General features: G+C 39.6%; 1 protein-coding gene across 1 annotated transcript in view; it reads left to right on the plus strand.

The window, feature by feature from the left end:
- Nucleotides 1-19,594, plus strand: part of sardh (sarcosine dehydrogenase) — a 34,955-nt gene that overhangs the window by 1,171 nt on the left and 14,190 nt on the right. Inside the window, exons 3-11 of the mRNA XM_070924712.1 lie at nucleotides 1,007-1,185; nucleotides 2,324-2,503; nucleotides 3,781-3,904; nucleotides 4,165-4,265; nucleotides 6,709-6,813; nucleotides 10,109-10,238; nucleotides 12,271-12,357; nucleotides 16,643-16,733; nucleotides 16,951-17,092. Of these exons, the coding sequence (XP_070780813.1) occupies nucleotides 1,007-1,185; nucleotides 2,324-2,503; nucleotides 3,781-3,904; nucleotides 4,165-4,265; nucleotides 6,709-6,813; nucleotides 10,109-10,238; nucleotides 12,271-12,357; nucleotides 16,643-16,733; nucleotides 16,951-17,092 (1,139 nt within the window). The remainder of the gene's footprint in view (nucleotides 1-1,006; nucleotides 1,186-2,323; nucleotides 2,504-3,780; nucleotides 3,905-4,164; nucleotides 4,266-6,708; nucleotides 6,814-10,108; nucleotides 10,239-12,270; nucleotides 12,358-16,642; nucleotides 16,734-16,950; nucleotides 17,093-19,594) is intronic.

Below are 19,594 nucleotides of genomic sequence, written 5' to 3' on the forward strand. Positions count from 1 at the left end.
TACAGTATGTTCTTTCTAACCTGTACTTCAAGCCTTGATAAGATTGCTGTAGATCATAAGTCACTAACAGGCAGACCACGGCCCGAGTCCGGACCCAGACGCCTTCCTATACGGACCCGGGCCTATAATCAATAAATTATTAAGGGATTTTAAATTTTGACGCGGCGCTTCTATTTTAACTGGCGCAGATTTTCTAGTCTTTACGGCACTAGTTTAGCGGATCAGGAAACTCGCAGAACAATTGCATACGAGTTAAGCCAGCTCACTTGATGCTACTCAGCCAATCAAATCTGTGCATTCCAGGCGATAAACATTGCGACTCTGAATACAGACAGACGAGAGAGGTGAGAGGCGAGTGACAGATGATAAGACGAGTTAACGATACAGGGAGAGAGACTGTTAAGTCGAGATGATGAAACAGTTAACAAAGAAAAAGGGAAACTCAAGCTGCTGCTACACTGTATTTTATTTTTCTAAAATTAAGCACTTTATTTTAAGATGCATAATTTTTCAAAAGCTATTTTATTTATTTTTTTCTATTTTATTTTTAAATGCGGCGCTTCTTTTAGGTAATGAGAGAAGAACATTATACATATCTACAGTATTATATATCTGTATAGTTCAATTTTAAGTGACAATAAATATTGTCAAAATGTTTTTGAATTGTACTTTCTTTATTTGATTTGACAGTCAGTTGTTGATTACATGCAGACGTTGAAACAACTACCAGGCTACTTCAATATCTATCACACTAAATCACAACGCAAGTTAGACATTATGATGTTCCGGACGTTCGCTTGAGGAAATTTTCTCTAACTGGACGATTTTTAGTTGAATACCCCTGCAGTAGATAATGTGCTCATTATGTGCTCATTATCTACAGCAGGGGTAGGTAGATGTGTTTGTTTGTTCACATACTCGTGTGCTCACACACTGTCCAGTCTGCTACATGCATCGCTGTCTGAGAAGTTTTGTACATCTGCCGATGTGCGTGCCTGTTCACTAGGCCTGCTGTGGCAGCTCCGTCCCAGTGATGTTGAGGTGGAGCTCTTGGCCCACACCAGGAATGTGATCAGCAAAGACCTGGAGGAGGAGACGGGTCTCCACACAGGCTGGATCCAAAACGGTGGACTCTTCATTGCCTCCAACAAGCAGAGGCTGGACGAGTACAAGCGCCTCATGTCTGTAAGAATCCAGATCCTGTATGGTTCTTGGCCATTGTGAGAAATTGCATTGATAGATAAAGCAATTAAAGACTTATTATGGGACATGTAGGAGTATGAAATGTGAAACTGGTACTTCTCACTGTTTTCCGAGTTTTTTACGTGATGAAATGCCAACATTTGAACAACTGAACTGAACTTTCCCTCTATGAAGTGTCACATTGGGACCAAAAATGTATTTTCTTTATAGAGATAAATGTTCTAATTTATCATGTAATTTATTTTAGAATTTTAAACATAATTAATTAATATGACTAATTCCTCTTGCAGTGTTAACTAGCGTCAGAAAGCAAACTTCCTTTAGTTAAGGAAGCCCCATAATGCTTGGTGCAGAGGGAGAAATTGAACTGGCTAACATTTGCTAATGCTAGGCTCCATACTGACAGTACTGCAGCCGATGAACAGAAATGCCCCAGCGACTGCTCTTGTTTTTAGCCGAAGTTATTTTAATATGTAATTAACTGGCTTATAGCTTTATTGTAGCTATAAATGGTTTCCATAGCAACAGGTGTCATTGAGTCCCCTGCAAAGCAGGTGGCTGCAAACGCTACTAGTTCTACAAGTCAAAATAAATCAGCCAAGCAAGTAACTTTTTGTAAAATGCGTACACATTTGTGCTACAAGAAAAAGCAGTTTGCTCTCTTAGCCAGTTTTTGAGAAAGAGTTGCATGTTAATGGCATGTGCACTGTACTGCAACTACTCCTCAGGTCTTTTGAAATGTAGAGCTGATATTTGGGTTTGTCATTGCTCAACACCATGGTGGCACATGACCAGGGAAAGGCTTTGTTTACCTCGATTATGTGTGTCTTAGGTTTGAAGTTCACTTGAAACTTCACCTATTACTATTGCACCGTCTAAAACCGATTCAGCCATGACAAAGCAGTAAACATGTTATGCTACTAGTGACTTTCACTCAACTCCTCCTGCAGCTGCTTCACAGTAAGAAAGAGATCTGTTTGCTTGAAAGCTTTTACTGTAAAGCACATGCAGGAGGTGTTGTGCAGAATAAAGGGGATACAAGTGATCATCTTTTATATGAAATAATCCCTCTCATGCAAGACCATAACCAATAAAACATGTCATCTCCCCCTATTTTTAGCTAGGTAAAGTTTATGGTATCGAGTCCCATGTCCTGTCACCTGCGGAGACTAAGGACCTGTATCCTCTGATGAACGTTGATGATCTGTATGGAACCCTGTATGTACCAAAAGATGGCACCATGGACCCAGCAGGCACCTGCACCACCCTGACCAGAGCTGCCTCTGCCAGGGGAGCCACGGTAATGTGCACTGGTGTGCTGACTGGTGGTTTTCTTGGTCCAGCAGTATACACAATGTTTTGTTCTATTCATGGATGTACATCATATATTACAGTGGATATACGTCTTTGTGACTGCAGTCTTTTTGAGTTTTGAGAGTTTTGAGGTTTTGTATTTATTTATATTTAAGCGCGCCAAAAGCTACAATACAACACTGTAATTAGAAGCTTATGCAATTGTGTGAATGTGATTTAAATTTCAGTTCAGTTTAGCATAGTTTTCTGTCTGCTTTACACCATGTTAATTGTTCAGATGTAGTAAATCCCACCCATTTGAACACTGCAAATAGCTTTAAAGGAAATGCTAGAAATAATAATTAAGGTATAAGGTTTAACTTTTCTTTGTTTTACCCGCAACTCCAACTTGTATGAGTGAGTTGCCGCCTAATTTCTTTCTCACAACCCAGTACAGTGTAAAAATAGCACCCTTATCTGTACAAGAGAACCCAGTGTAGATAGCCATGTCACAACCTTGTGTACAGCTAAATATTAATTGCTGTTTCGAACAAATGACACCTTGAATGGCAGTGAGTAAATGTAACACACACCACCATATTTTTTTAAACTGATTTATAGCAAATATCTGGCTTATCTAGTCTTTTAACTAAGAGCTGCATATTTATGATGGTCATTTTGTACAAAAGTAGAGTAAAAATTGAGAGAGACAAAATGTGGGATTTACACACAAATTTAGAGGCAAGCCCTTTTAGTAATAAAATGCTAACCTTAGGATTTAGACTTTTTGGCCCCGTGAAGGTAGCTACTTTCTGGGTTGATCACCATGGTAACTGAGACTACACAGCTGCTGGGCAGCAGGCTAAGCTCAGGCTATCAGATCCAAAAATACTGTCCTAAAAATAACTACTAAATTACTAACAAAAGTCACAACTCCTTGATTACCATACTTAGCCTTACAGTGCTAAAGCAAAACCACTGAAACTGTATTCATTGTCACATTTTAAGCATTTTACATTAGTTTACTCTATGGTAATCTTGAAGGAATTATGAAAATGTGAATAGGATTAAAATTCAGTAGACTGAACCCATACCGCCATCACAGCAGCACTGGAGAATATCAGGCCACACTTGTGAATAGAAAACCTTTTCACAGCCTCAGTGAGCAGATAATAAAATTATTTACTGTACAACTCCTCTGTACATTGCTATACATTAAAGGGTAGAGCAGAGCTTATACATTATCCCCACATGAATAACTTCACACCATCGTCCTTAAATCAGGTGATTGAGAACTGCCCTGTGACTGGAATTCAAGTGCGGACAGATGACCTCGGTACGAAGAAGGTGAAGGCAGTGGAGACCCCTCATGGGACCATTGAGACACCTTGTGTGGTGAACTGCGCAGGTGAGATTCAGCCAACTAATCACTCCAAAGACAGCACAGCCACAGGTTGAAAGCATTTTGGCTTTATTTGACATTTTATTTGCACATTTTGTGACACTGTGCATTCTTGATGTAACTGAGGGAGATATTAGGAGCAAATATGCCACCTAAAAGTGAGATTGCAAAGAGGTTTGATACTTAATGCAAAAGAAGTTTTTGCCTGCATCCAGAATTAAAGGTGGCATTTCTATGATATTTTTGTCTCTGTGTGTTACATGCAGGTGTGTGGGCTGCCAAGCTGGGGGAAATGGCCGGAGTTAAGGTGCCTCTTATCGCGATGCATCATGCATATGTGGTGACGGAGAGAATTGAAGGCATACAGGTACAGTAGAACCCTCGTCTGTCATATCTGAACAGCTTGACTGTGGTTCATATATATTATACTAAAACTAAAATCAACCATTGGCACACCGTCCTAGAGGCCCTGATAGTGTGCTGGAAAATGGCAGGTATTTTCCTATATTATTTTATTGCTTTTGGAGCATCATATCCTGAAAGAAAGTGCTGACCTGGGCAGCAAAACTGTGCCTGAAAATTCTTGTAGTTGTCAATGGTGAAACACAGTCCAACAAGTATTTATGCTACTTGTGTTTGTGTTTGTTTCAGTATGGGGTTATTTTCATTTTAGAATCTGCAAGTTGCACTTTATTAACTCTACCGAATTACATGTTGAGCTGTTGTGCTCTTCACCTGTTATTATTCATACAACATACCTTTGGGTTTTATGTAGTTTGTGGAGGTGTAATCTTGTGTTTTCCATCTTCCATGCACAGCCCTTCTGCAACCTTAACATTTCACGTGTCTTATAGAATTATACATTTTTTGCTCTTTTAAGCAAGCATTACAATTTCAGAGCTTGTAATATAATGTTAACATAGATACATTTTAATTGTTCATTGTTTTGTTAATTTTTATGGTGACGTAAAGCAACATGTTTCCAACAACTTTTAACCCTTCATAAAAAAAAGGGCAGAGGAATCATAAGTGACTATGATACCTGATTGCATGTGTAAGATGTCATAAATCATTAGGGAGGCTTAAAGCCTAACATTACGTTATGCATGATTTATAATTCACTATTCAGGTATCCTCATAGAAAGTAGTACTGTAACTTAGATATGACTGTTCATTTAATTCCCCATGGAGACATAAATTCCTTCACCTGTCTGTATTAAGTCTGTGTGACCAACAGGGGGCACTGTGACATTGTCGATTTCCTCCTTTAATGGTTCAGACTGCTGTTAGTGAGTGAATGAGATGCGTGTGCTTTTTTGTGTAAGAGAGAAGGGGAGATTGCTTTGTTTCATTTAATGCTGATAATGTGTGTATTTGTAGGCATTGTGGAGGCCTCTGTATGCAGATGTAACACATGTCTGACATGGCTTGTGTGCATGCTCCACTGTAACTCTGGTTGTGGATCTTGTGTGTGTGTGTGTGTGTGTGTGTTAGAGTCAGTTAGTGTACACATGCATAACTGTGCTCATCCTCTTGAGGGCGGTGGTTTTAGGCGGGCTGTCAGAGCTTTCCTGTGTTATGTAGTTTAAGAGCAGCTTAACCAGCATTACTGCTACATCATGTACACAGACATCAGCCCACACACAAAATGACACGCTCACACACTCGGAGGCCATCAGGAAATCTGTTCCCAGCAGGGTGTGCAACTTGTCAGGTCAAACATCTCATGCTGACCACATGTCTGTGTGTGAATAGATGTGTTTTTGTCCGCAGAGGCTGTTGTAGGATTTAGATTTAAAAAGTACCAAGCTGGCTGATAGTAACTGGAGTATGTTTTTTTTTGTTTTTTATATGTGTGAATACATGAAGGACAGAGTGTGCTGAAGTCCAGTGCTCAGTATTGATCACATGGAGTAAGCTGCCTGACTGTACTAAGCACAGAAGAGAGAGGAAAAGGAGCAGTTTGGCTTTTATTATATGTAGTGCGCCATTTTCCAAATGTCAGCTTGTTCACTGGTATTTTGCTTTTGTACCCAGAGAGCCAATTGACTTTCGAATGAAAAGCACTCGTGACAGATTGAATACAAATGACACAACATACTTAAAGTGTAACTATTCATTAGCCACTTCTGCAAGAATGTTTACTGTGACTCAAGGGGGTGAATGCTTCTCTCTGCTGTGTTTTGAAAGAGGATTTCATGGTATGTTAGTGTCTGCCATACCATACATAAAGAAATGTTATGGTTTGTTAAGGTATGTCATTGTATATGCCACTGGTGCTGTAAAGATTTTTATGGTTGTTATGCCTGAATACCCTGTTCTGTACATACCCCTACATACCATACAAAGCGCTGAATGTGAGAATCTGGGTGGAGTAAAGGGGAAAAAGGGATACATAAAATCAAACAAGCATTGTGATACCTTTTGATTTAAAAAACATTTTTCTGAAATTTGATGGTAATTTTAGTCCATTATCTGGTAAAATATTCCAAGCATTTGCTGGTGCAGCTTCAAATATGTTGCCATCAGCTTGCCTTTCTTTGTGTCTTGTCATTGTGAATGAATATTTTACAGCTCTAGCTGCCAATCAAACTAAGCAATTCATTTTTTAGATAAAGATTGAGGCTCTAGTAACTTATGTTGTGCATTTGCTGTTGAATTAGATGCTTAAAAAGCTAAACAATTAATTGACAATTGAAAAAAGTAATGTGAAAACAATCCATCCTCCTCTTGTTCATGAAGATGAATTTACTATTACAACACAATGTGTTCAGACTTATTCACTTTTTGAATGTTTCCACTCTTTGCAGAACATGCCAAATGTCAGGGACCATGATGCATCAGTGTACCTGCGTCTCCAAGGTGACGCCCTGTCTGTGGGTGGTTATGAACAGAACCCTATCTTCTGGGATGAGGTAAGCTTGGATAATAACTGAATTATTAACCATCTCGTAGCTTGGAAGGGTGTGTATTGACTGCCTGTGTGCCCACATGAGAGCCATGACGCAATGTCCGTCTTGTTTGACATAAAATAAAATCCTTGATTGGGAAGTTTAATCCTGTTTATACACTTCTCTTTCTCTCCGTCAGTTTGACCTCATCTCTTGTTTAGTTTGTTTTTCTTTCCGTTGTCTTCATTACTTGCTGCTGTATTAGCTTGAAGGTCAAACCGTATTCATAAGAGGACTCATAAAACTGTGTGAGTGTGTGTGTGTGTGTGTTCACTTATATTTCCCACAGTGGTGAAAGGAAGTATTCAGATCCTTTCCTCAAGCAAAGGTATATCATGATACAGAATTAATAAGTACTAAGTAAGTAAAAATACAGAAGTATTATCAGCAAAATGTACAATAACGAAAAAGTTTGATATTTTGGCAAATATGCTTTTGTTTTCTTGCTAAGTGAAGATTGATACCACTCACATGTCTGTAGCAAGGAGGCTGCTAGCCTAGCTTAGTATAAGACAAGAAGTAAGGGAAAACAGTTAGCCTGACTCTTGCTAAAGTTCACCTCGAAAGCTTACTAATAAACACATTATATCTCGTTGGTTTGATCCATACGAAAACTGAAGTGTAAAAAAAAAAAGTTGTGGTTTTACTGGGGGTTGCCTTTGGACAGGCTAGCTGTTTCACCCTGTTTGCCGTCTTTCCGCTAAGCGGTGGTGGTGGTGCATTGAGGAAAAGTTGTTATACTGAATAGAAAGAGATACATGAAATAAGTGTGGAAAAACAGGGCTTAATGGATTCAGTGTTTGTTGCTGGGTACTGTAGGAAGTGCTGGGTATCAAATTCAATACTTACACAGCTTGTGTAAGAGCAAGATTAAACACATTTAAAAAGTTTGGTTTTTCTATTAAAAGGGTTTTTATACTCAATAGGGTAAGTTATCCAAAATAGTGAAACTCAAGTGTCTTATTGCCTGCACACTAGATATTTCATTTCTACTAGGCAGATAGATGAGCATAATACGTGCTCCCAAAGGAGATAAACCCATTGATTTTAATGACCCCATAGCTGTTCTTTTAGCACCACCCACAAACCTTACATTTTTAGTGCCACTACTGGTGAAATTGCTTTTATTGGAACATTAAAACCAAAGCATTTCTGTAAAAGACTGGAATTACAAAAGGCTGTGAAGACAAGTTATTCAAACAACTCTTTGGCAACTATAAAAAGTAATCGTGCAGGCAGTTCTTTCATGCACAGACAAACTCTTTAAAGGTGTGGTTGACTTTGGAGATTGATCTTTATAAAAGCCTGTGAATCGACAGGTGGTCTTGGTCTTCATGGATGCGTACTTTCTCTCAAGGGCAGGTTTTTAGAGCAGTTTGTTCACTGGGCTGGAAGGTTTGGTGGCAGGCACCTCTGCTCTTTTTCCTGTCCTGGTGTTCCACTCTTTTCACTTTTCACTCCTCATACATTCCTGTTTGATTTATTCAAGTAAAGATTACTGTATCTATTCAACCTGTGCATGCATGTTGTGCATGTGCAAGTGGTAGAACTTCCAATCCAAACAGAAGGTATCTCTGTCTTTAATAAAATGTACCAAGCCCAAAAAATGTAAATAATAGAAAATATTTCGTTTCAGTTTTTCTGAAAGGCATCTGAGTTTTTGTAGGACACTGATAATATCTTCTTGCCTTCAAGACTTTCTGTCTTTCTGTCTGGCTGCCTGCCTGTCTACAGACTCCTCAGTGGTTTTACATTTTAGAGGATTTCTTTGTGCAGAAGCAGCTTCTTTTGTTCTCGTTCTGCAGCTGAGCGTTGCTTTGATGTCTTGAGGCGAATGGAGGAAGAAAGAGGAGATACAGAAAGGAGAATTAGCAGGGAGACGGAAGAGAATAGGGGATGCCTACCGAGTGAAGATGAGCAGGATCGATGGCTTGGGAGGGATTGAGAGAAGTGTGGTGTCTAGGACAAAGAACACTGCTCCTCAGATACTCCAGTTAAGTGTCAGTGCTCGGTAATAATGCAGAAACTCTTTGTTCACATGAAAGCAGCCACTGTCAGCCCGCACATCCCTGTGACGTTCAAGTCTTAATCAAAACTGAAAGAAGTGTCACCACTAATGCTAATTGTAAATCCATAGGAACTCCTTTCTCCCTCAGCACTTCTGTCTAACTGCAGATTTCTAACTTAAAGAATTACTTATATTTAACATATTTAACATTTTAGGCTGTAAGTTGATGCTGTTATGCAACGTGATGTGTCTGCAATGACTCAGACAGGCAGTCGCCCTCTGAAAGAATTTTCTGGGATCGAAGAGCCAGTATGGAGAAGAGTCAAGTTTTAATGGAGGGGTGACCAGATCAGTGCCAGGACATAGAGAGAAATACATGACTGATAAAATTGCTGCACAGAGCATAAGCTGGTGTGCTGGACTCAATTTGAGCACCCTGAGTCAGTCAGATTAGTGTAGGAGGGGAGAATTTTAAGGCGAGGCGGTCTGCACAGCTAGGCATGAGTTGCAGGAGCTAAAGGCTCCATTTTGGCCCAGCTGACAAGGAGGGAGTTACAGAAGTCCAGATGGGAGCAAATTAAAGCTTGGACAAGGAACTGAGAGGGAAGGGTCTGATTTGACAGATGTTGATTCCCTGGTGAGAAAGAGTCGATTCAACAGCTACATGCAACAGGATTGAGCGTTGCGGCTGCGGTGTGTGTGTCTTACTCACGCAGTTGGCTGTCTACAGTCACATGTGGTGACTTGGACTGAAGTCACAGTGTTCTTGTCGACAGTGATGAGGAAGAAAAAGGAAAAAGAGCATGTCAGTCTGGATGACATTTGCTTTGAGGTGGTGCACCAGCCTCGAACAGCCAAGAATCCCCTGCAGGAGTGTAGATTCATTTTGTGGGAAATAGGAACAAAACAGCCAGAGTGTTTTTAGATTTTAAAGCGGCTATAATCAATAGTTTTATGATAACAATGCATCAAATGACAACATGTAAACAATGGTGACAGTTGCTCGCTGTGATGAACCTACAGAGAGTTTTCCCTCAGGAGTGGGTAGTTTAAAAATATTTTTTTGTAAATATGTGAAAAAAACTGAAATCAACAATCCTTAAAAACATCCAAACATGGGAAGCCATTTTGAACACACACACTTCTGTTTTGCCAGTATTTTGCTAGTAAAACTAAAGTCCTCATATACTGTACATTCTTGCTCGACAGGAAATGAGTAAGTCATGTATTTGTGTGTGTTTTATTTCCCAGGTGTCTGATAAGTTTGCCTTTAGCCTGTTTGACCTGGACTGGGACGTATTCATGCAACATATTGAGGGTGCAATCAACAGAGTTCCTGGTCTGGAGCAGACTGGCATTAAGTCCACTGTCTGTGGGCCAGGTACTCACACACACAAACACCACAGTTCCACAGAAGCATCAATTTTTGTGAAAATCCTGCAAGCCCTTCTTGCACATTTCTTATAACATTATGCATTTCAGCAGGGAACAAGCAACTTTCACGACACTTTTTAGATTGGACACATTCTAATTTAAAAGCGAAATGTATTCGTCTGTGAAAAATCACAAGCACCACTCCCATAGTGCATTCGCTCATGAATACCTAAACTAGCAGGCTATGTGTCATGTTTGTAGAGGAGATAGTTTGATTAGCTCGAGCCTGACTTCCTGTCCAGGCAATATCACATTGCCAAAGTGGTTGAGTGAGCCGGTCGGCCGTGCGGCCTGAAAAGTTACAGTATCGAATTGGATTTTTCGTCATCATAGTGTGATGCAGCTGTTTGGAGAGTCGGAATGATTTTGTGAAGTGAAACAAGTGACAGCTGAAACATACATTTACACAGATACACACACACACACACACACACACACACACACACACACACACACACACACACACACACACGGATAAATGACCAGAGTACGAGACAGAAAACAGATAAACTGAGAAAGAAATCTGAGAAGGACAGAAAGAAACAGCAAAGCATGAACAGAGAAAAGTAGAATTGGAGAACTTAATAGAGATATAAAGAGGGAAAGAATGACGGATAACAACATAAGTAGATATGTAAAGAAGGAGAGATGAAATGTAGAGAATGGCAGAGACAGAAAAAATATATGAAGGTCAGAAGTCAAGAAAGATGGAGGTTGGAGGAAGAGGGAGCTCAGATAAAATGAAGGAGATAGAAAGAGGGTTTTATTAGAGTCCTGCTGTTGTTGCAGAGCATCTCCTTGCCTGTGACCCTTGCTTTTAGGCTAGCTTTTGTTTCATTTCAAGTGTTGTGTTTATATGATGAGTACACCTTGTGAGCATTTAGTTAGTGTGAAAGCTGATTCAGATAGTTATAGAGGAAGGAAGGAAGTAAGGAATTAAGGAAATAGCGAAGGAAGGAAGGAGGAAGGCAGTCAGGAAGTAAGGAAGGTGCAGTGCAAAATACATTATTGCTTTCAGATTTTTCAAGCAAATTCCCTTCAGATATCTGCATTTTCAGCAATGCTTTGCTTTTTATTTCAGCTGACAGCATTCACAGGCATTTTCAGTGGGAAATACAATTTTCTAGTTTTCATAGTGAGTCCTCAACCGTTTGCTTGAGGACGAATAGAGCAGAAATGTTATGAGTTCCTATGTCCTCAAGAGGATAGAAAACATACAGTAGAAAGGTGTTTTGGTAATCTTCAAAAGGTTGGTTTAGGATTAAGGTCGGAATTGCAATTAATTAGATCAGTCGAAGTTAAAGGTTAAACGTGTTTTCTTTTGGCATATTCAGCAGTTAATTGAATGTGGCTGCTGAACATCTTCATAATACATGCATGTGTGTCTATGTATGTGAGGGAGAATGAATACACGTCTGTATTTTTAGTCCCAGTGAGTGAAGTACTTGACCTTGGATCTCCTTCTCTTTCAGTTCAGTTCAAATGGATAACTATGATACATATATTTATGTCCTTTCTCTCTGTCTCTGTTACTTTTGTCCAGGTTTCAACACTTTCATTTAAAAATCTTTTTTGATACACAGGACCAAATTACTGTTGCAGGTGGTGTAAATTAGATTAATTTGAATACTCCCTGAATGATCACATGGCACAAAAGAAAAGCTTAAAGCTTATTCCTGAATGTTGGCTGACCAGTGACTGACGTTAGCAAGCCAGCTGAGAACACACAGCATTTTAAGTAGCCAACAGGAAGAGCATTTCTCTTCTTTTGGTACAAGCTAACCGCTTTACCACACACACCTGTAGGTCCTGCACCATGGATATCAATTGATATCAACTCTGTCCAACTCCATTGTCCTTTTTTTTTTTTACATTTATTTTATTTATTATTATTTAGTTACCTCTGTGATAACTTTGTATATCTTACATTTGTTGCCACTTTCATCTATCTTTCTTTTCATCTCGCTGACTGTTTTCAGAGTCATTCACAGCAGACCATAAGCCGCTGATGGGAGAAGCCCCAGAGGTCAGAGGTTTCTTCCTAGGCTGTGGCTTCAACAGTGCTGGTAAGTGCTGCAGGGACGGAAAGATCGAAGGAAGAACGGGGGGGAGACTTTTAAAAGAAATAAGAAAAGAAAGGGAGGACAATTAGAAGTGCACAAGACGACGGAGGAGGGTGTAAAGACATCTCCAGTACGATTGTCAACGTCATAATCTTTACCAAAAACAGATGATACATATCACTCACAGTTGTATGCCTTTAAATACTTTATGGTGTCCCCTGGAGTGAACCATGAAATGATAGAGCTTGAAAGGTCAAAGGGATCTTCAAAGAAAGTATATGGCAAAATAAGAAAACAAGCAAGGAGAAATGGCCGAAGAGTGTTTTTCCTAGATTTTGACCCAGGCATCGTCAATCTCTGTGGACACTCTCAAGGCACAAATGAATAATGGAGTGCATTTTATTTTTCACTGAGTCCATGGAGAACACACACACACACACACACACACACACACACGTACAAACATGTACAAACATGTACAAACAACAACCTAAGTCACTCCATTACTTACTTACTTACTCCATTAGCTTACCTCTGACATTAGATAGGGAGGAATGTGAGTATCTCAGCAATCTGAAAATCACAGAGAGAGGGGGCGGAAAGGGTAAAGTAATCGCCATCAGTGTTAACATACAGTTGAGAGAAAGCTTTTTTTTCTGCATAAGAGCAAAAGACTGCAGGGTCAAGCTCTAAAGTTGTTATTACAAGAGCTTTGGAGGTGCAGTGAGGTGGAGCTCTAATGAGTGAGCATACAACACACACACACATAATGCACAGACCTTCCTTCTCTGTTTTTTTTTTTTTTGCTCCAGAAGTGTAGTTTTTGTAAGTTGGATGCTATGTTCTTGAAAATTGCTGGTTCTTCGTTGCTGTTCTTGCTCTCTTTTTTCCCCGACCACTTATCCATGCGACGCTCATCTTGTCCATCAATCTGATTGTAGGTCAGTTAGGATCTTGTTGGTTAACAAGGGCTCATACGTTCCTATCCCTCAGCAGTTCATTCCTTTTATATCTCATACATATTGCCTCAATATTAGGTGATTAAGCAATTAGTGTATTAACAGAAAAAGTCCAGTAATTCCAGTGTCTCAAATGTGAACGTTTCTTATTTTCTCTGTTATATATCATCATGAATTGAATATCTTTGAGTTTGAAATGATTTAAGATATCACATTGGGCTATTGCAAATTGTGTTGGGAATTTGTCACTAGTTTCGGTCCGTAATGGACTAAATTATTAAAGAACATATAAGACAGATAAATTGTTCTTTATCCAAATAAAAATGTTCCTATCCTATCTGAATGTAGGTGGATAAAATATTGTTTTAAAGTGTCATACAGGGACCAAGCTCATTGAAATGTGCCCAGCATCACTGATATATCACACCTGGTAACAGTAACTTGATAATTAGGCATTTTCCACCAGCCATGCACAGCAAGGATGGTAAAACTGCCTTCCACTTGCCTGACACTTGCTCTCAGCATGCACACACAGAAACAAAACATTATAGTTTTTTATCAAAGCTTGGTAATGTCCACTTTTCCCCATATCAGCCTCTTTGGCCCTCTAGCAAGAGAAAAGTCTTCTGTTCATTTCACTCCATCACACATGAACTCACACGGCTTATTTTACTCAAGGCAGGGCAAGACAATTCAGAAACCACAGGGTCAAAGTCAACAGATTCACATTAAGAAATCCATCAGTGAGTGCTCTGTAACTTTTTAAGCCTCCAGTTGTTTCGTTTTACTTGCTGGAGTTCGCTTTGGTTTCCAAGCATTTAGCAACTGTGCTTACTTGCAGAAGTTGTATGTGTTGCCTAGCAACCTTAAGTTACTTATTCTTAGTGTCAAAGCACCATGCTGAACTCTTAACTTTGAGTGCATTTATTTATTGTGATTATGGTTCTTAAATTGCTTTTAACTGCTGCACCTCTTACCCAGCTGCATCAGCACGTTGCTGGTAATCACAATAATGAGGCTTTTTATCTCATTATAAGGCACAGAAAATTGCCTGTATTTAAGGCAGTGCACAATGAAGGCTGAGAAAACCAATGGGTTCAGTGACATAATGCTTTTTGCTGGGATGGATCGACATAGGTGGAGGATAGAGAGATAAATGGAAGGGTTGATTGGGATGATTGCCCTAAAAAGTTAGTAGTTAAAGAAAAAAAGAAGGAAAAGGCAGAAACAAATTCCTGAAACAAATTCACCTTTTTCTGGTTTCCTAACCTCTAAGTTACATTAAATGTTGTTGCAACAGTATTTCAGTGATTCTATTTCTATGTGGAGATGAGACTTTAAATACAGTCAATTAAATGCTATTCATGTTCATGTTAATGGAATAGTTCGACATTACGCTTATTTCTTGCAAAGTTAGATGAGAAGGTTGGTGGCATTCTCCTGTCTGTACAGTAAATACGAAGATACAGCTAGCATCCGGTTAGCTTATCTTATCATAAAGGCTGGAAACAGGAGGAAAAAGCTAGTGTTGATTAGTGAGCTTTAAGTGCTAGGCAGACAGAACAGACAGACAGAACCAGGCTAGCTTTTTCCCTCTGCCACCAATCTTTATGCTAAGCTACGCTAAACAAATCCTGACTGCGTTCTTGCCTTGCAGACATTAGATTGGTTAGTGCATTTTCCAAAATGCTCTAGAGTTTGCACCGTTTTGATCAAGATGTCTAAATGTCTTTTCACCTGCAAATCAACATGCTTACTGGGCAGCTATGGTAGAGAAATAAGTTTTCTCCATCTTTTAAAAGCATTCTTTTAAATTGCTAGTGGCATCACTATAAATGTCACAAGAGAGGGAGAGAACAAATATCTTAAAATAATCTGAGAGCAATGCAGAAGAGAGGAGAGGGAGTGATAGATAATGAACAAACACTGAAAAGGAACGAATGTTTGCGCAGAATAAACTTAACAGTAATAGAGTGAGATACCGATAGCGGATAAGGAAAGGGGAAGTACAAAGGCAGAGAGGAGGCGATGATACAATGAGTGGAAGCACGAGCATGAGGGGTCACACGCAGATACACGCTCACACATCAGCGTGGTTATCTCAGGTGACATTTATCAGTGCCACCTCGTCTTGCTGGTTGTCTCCACATTGTCTTGCGAGAACTCCATCATCCCCCTACCACCCTCCTCCCTCAATCGCTCTTACCCCGGCTGCTGTCTATCCATCCATCCATCTATCCTGCCTTTCAAATGTCCACCCAGGCTTTGGCCCGGAGCGACAGTGCCCCGCAGATGAGTGGAGCAATGGAGAGATGGAGGGAGAGGGGACGCTGTGGGAGATGGAGGGATGAAGGAGGGATGCAAGGACGCACTGGTCGTGCTGCTGCATGGTGATGTGCTCACAACACGTGCAAGAGTGTGTATAAGCATACACACGATGTATGCAAATTACCAGCAACACAACACAAGGGGGTTGCTAAAAGGGAGCAGCTCATTAACCCAGCAGTTTTGGGACTGGATGGATAAAATATTGAATTGCCAGTGTTTGTTTGTTGGAAGAGTGAAACAAGCAGAGTGCTGCAGCTGATGAGGTCAGGTTTCTCAGGGGCAGCTGTGAGCAAGGGTCAAATGATGGAACAAAGGTCAAAACAATCCTCTGTAGGTCATGTGACATATAGAGGCTGTGGCAGAGGACAAAAACTTCTCTTCTTCAAATTAATGAGACATACTCACCGTCCTCCAGACAGGCCATCAGTGAGAGAGGTCCTGTTTTTTTTTTTATCAGATTTTCTACTCTCATTCCCCAACTACTGCGTGTGCAATGGTCCTAGTAATCTGTGAGAATTGGATTCAAACTGTGTATTTGTTCTGCAACTAACAATCATTTTCATTATCAGTTAATTTGTCAGTATATTGTTTGGATTAACCACTAAATCATTTCATTTATAAAATAGTGAAATGTGCCCATTAGTCGTCAGACCGCAATAGCGTTGTCACCTTTTGCTCTGAGAATTTGCAATGCGCATTTTTCTCTTTTGTCCTTGACAGACTTATCAGTGATGAAAATAGTCGTTAGTTGCAGCATTGAAATTATTCAATTTAAAATAATATATATATAAATATAGACACGAAGCAATCCTCACATTTAAGAAGAATGAATAAAACCAGCTAATTTAGCATTTTTTTCTTAATAAGTGGTTTAAGCGATTTATCAATTATTAAAATGGATTAATGAATGTGTTTTCTGTAAGGAACTGAATGTGATTATGAGATGTTGTTCATAACAGTTTCTGTGTTATCCTTTGTTTTTCTGTGTGTGTTTTTGTCAGGCATGATGCTGGGAGGTGGTTGTGGTAGAGAGCTGGCTCACTGGATCATACATGGCCGCCCTGAAAAGGATATGTACGGTTACGACATCAGGTACATCAATGCACACAAAGTATTTGAGCAGTGACGGCCGTCACAGGACGTGTCACACGTATGGTGCCACTCTACAATGCAGAACCTGGTTTTGAGATTGGCATTTTATCAAAGGAGCAGCAGGAACCAGAATAATTACAAAGTTTTAATGAAGTCTGAATGATTGTGACATTTAATGAGCATTAATCTTTTTGAATCCCTCTCCCTCCTGTCTAAGGCGTTTCCATAACTCGCTGACAGACAACCAACGCTGGATCAGAGAGAGGAGCCACGAGTCGTATGCTAAAAACTACTCTGTGGTGTTCCCCTTTGATGAGCCGCTGGCCAGCCGAAACATGAGGAAGGACCCTTTCCATCAGGTAGATGAGACGGTTTGATCTCCGGGCAGACGGTTAGACAGGCTGTTTTTTTGAAAAGTTCAAGGAAACAACCCTAATGTGCATCTCTCCGGTGTGAGTTAGTCAGATGCCTTTCAACTGTGAGTCATTTAAGTAGAGGCAAATAATTTAAAATTAATTGGCAAAGATTTCTGTTTTCTTTTTCTTTTTGCCTCTGTACATGTAACAACTATTGCTAATGATAGAAAGCAAGAATGAAAACAACTATGAACAGATAATTCATTAAATGTATAACATTTTATACTAATACACAAAAAAGACAAAAAATACACACATGGATTGACCAAATGACAAGAAAATATGTTTTGTGGAGTTATTGTGTTTTGTTGAAGCATGTTCCTGTTCCTTTTTTCCATCCTGAATATACAAAGTACACAGTGTTTGTGTCTTTATCGAACAAGTAAAGTATGATTAGTCAAATGAAAGCAGAATGTTCTCCTATTCTGATGCCTCTCCCATATTCACAGCCTTGGCTTTATTCAAGCACTTTCAGCTAGGTAAGCAGGGCTTTTACTTTCTATGAGAAGTTGTGTAGGCAGTGTTGTGTATCTCTAGGTATTTATAGACCGATGGATGCATAGTGACAAGGTTTCCTAACATAGATGTCATTTTTTCCATGTTCCATCTATTCACAGCCTTCACTCATCTGTCTCTCGTGGTATTCTCTCTTTTTGACATCCTCCCCAACACAATTTCCTCTTCTATTCATCCCGCTATTCATACCTTATGTCTGTTTCTCTCTCCTCCCGTGATTGCCACTGTCTTTGTTCTTGTCACAATCTGTATTTTGTATGAGAGAAGAGCTGCTGTTTCTTTCCCTCTATTAACCTCCGTAACCTCAGCATCTGATTGGATAATTGAGACTAATGTAGCGATAGAGCAAATATGACATATAAACAATGAAACCCCAGGTTGTGCAGGCTTGAACATCTGCCCGTGTGCAGGAATGTATGGAGTACAAAACAGTACACTTCAGTCACTGATGCTAAAACTCAGATTAGGAATGTAGAACCAGCCATGCGTGTGTGTGCTTTCATGTGTGTGTGAATATTTTGAATATCTTGAAGTAGTAGTGATGTTTACAAAGATATCATTTGTCTCTGATCCCATCTCTCTCTCCTCCTGTCTTCTCTGCTCAAATAGCTGATTCAGGTTCAGGCAGACAGCAGTTAGCTGTGTAACTTATCCCCAACAGCTGCATTTATTAATGCGATGCGTGCCAACATGACTATAAATGATACACTTAGCTTCGGTAGCCTGGTCTCGGATGTCTTTCAGCTTCCTTTCTCTCCTTAGCCCGACAGAAACTCTTAATGGGCTTCGCCACCATATTTTATGCATTAATGACCCACTTAGCCTTGCTTTCCTGTTTCCAGACTTCATTTACCTTTAACTGTTGCAATTTCTACCCCCACTCACGCATGCAGGCATTCTTTCAGAACAGATTACTGTCACAGAAATTGCATTAGCAATGTTGTCGATGTATTTTGTAGATCATGTCTACTACTTTTCTTGTTTTATTTAGCTTCCCCGACACCTTTCATACATAATTAACCAGATTTCCCGAGGGGCTTTTTTTAAAGGTTCTGTACAGAATGAGCAAAGGCATGAAGGGATTGTAACTGTTTTAATGTTTTTCAGTTAGTGGTTTGTGTCCTCACAGTGAATTTGTACATAATGAAGAAAAATTGACTTGTATTTTGAAATAATTACAATCTGATTTAGTATTTTGATTACAAAGTGGAAAATGGAACTGAAAAAACAACACATATCACACGTTACATAAATACATTTTCTAATGCAAACAATGTAATATAACTTTTTATTATTTTTTAATACTTAATGTGCATAATCAGCTGCTTAATTGTATTTTCAGAAAAGCAGTTTTATCACATTTGCCCCCCCCCCCCCAGATCAGCACATCCTAGTACTGTTTGATGTGGTGTGTGTGCTACAGGCAGCAATATGCTCACCTGCACTTTTGTGTTCCAGTGCAGTGCAAAACGTTCCACTCACAAATATTTATAGACCATATTGCAATTTGGGACTTCAGCCTTAAATATTGTCATTACATTATTATTATTATTATTGACATTACATTCATTGTCATTACAGATGGCGCTTTAAAATGAAAGCATTTACCTAATGTCAGACTTATGAGCTGATGGACACTTGCGAGGCTGAATAGATTGTGTCAGCATTCAGTGTTATTTTCAGGCAGCTTTACAACACTGTGCCATTAAGACTCAATTCCTTACCATTAGAGCTTTCTCCAACAAAAGGCCTTAATTTGCATGATAGAAGTGCATGTGAGGTATTATCATGTTATGTTCAGTATGATTATGGCACCAGATTTTATGCTAGCCAGTTACAGTATAGAGCACTGAAAAGCCACAAATAACTGCTCTCAGGTAGACAGACTGTAGCTTGAAGGAGAGCACAATCCCTGTGAGACTGCGTTGG

Source organism: Enoplosus armatus, chromosome 18 (assembly GCF_043641665.1).
Source record: "Enoplosus armatus isolate fEnoArm2 chromosome 18, fEnoArm2.hap1, whole genome shotgun sequence".
NCBI classification, from domain to species: Eukaryota; Metazoa; Chordata; class Actinopteri; order Centrarchiformes; family Enoplosidae; genus Enoplosus; species Enoplosus armatus.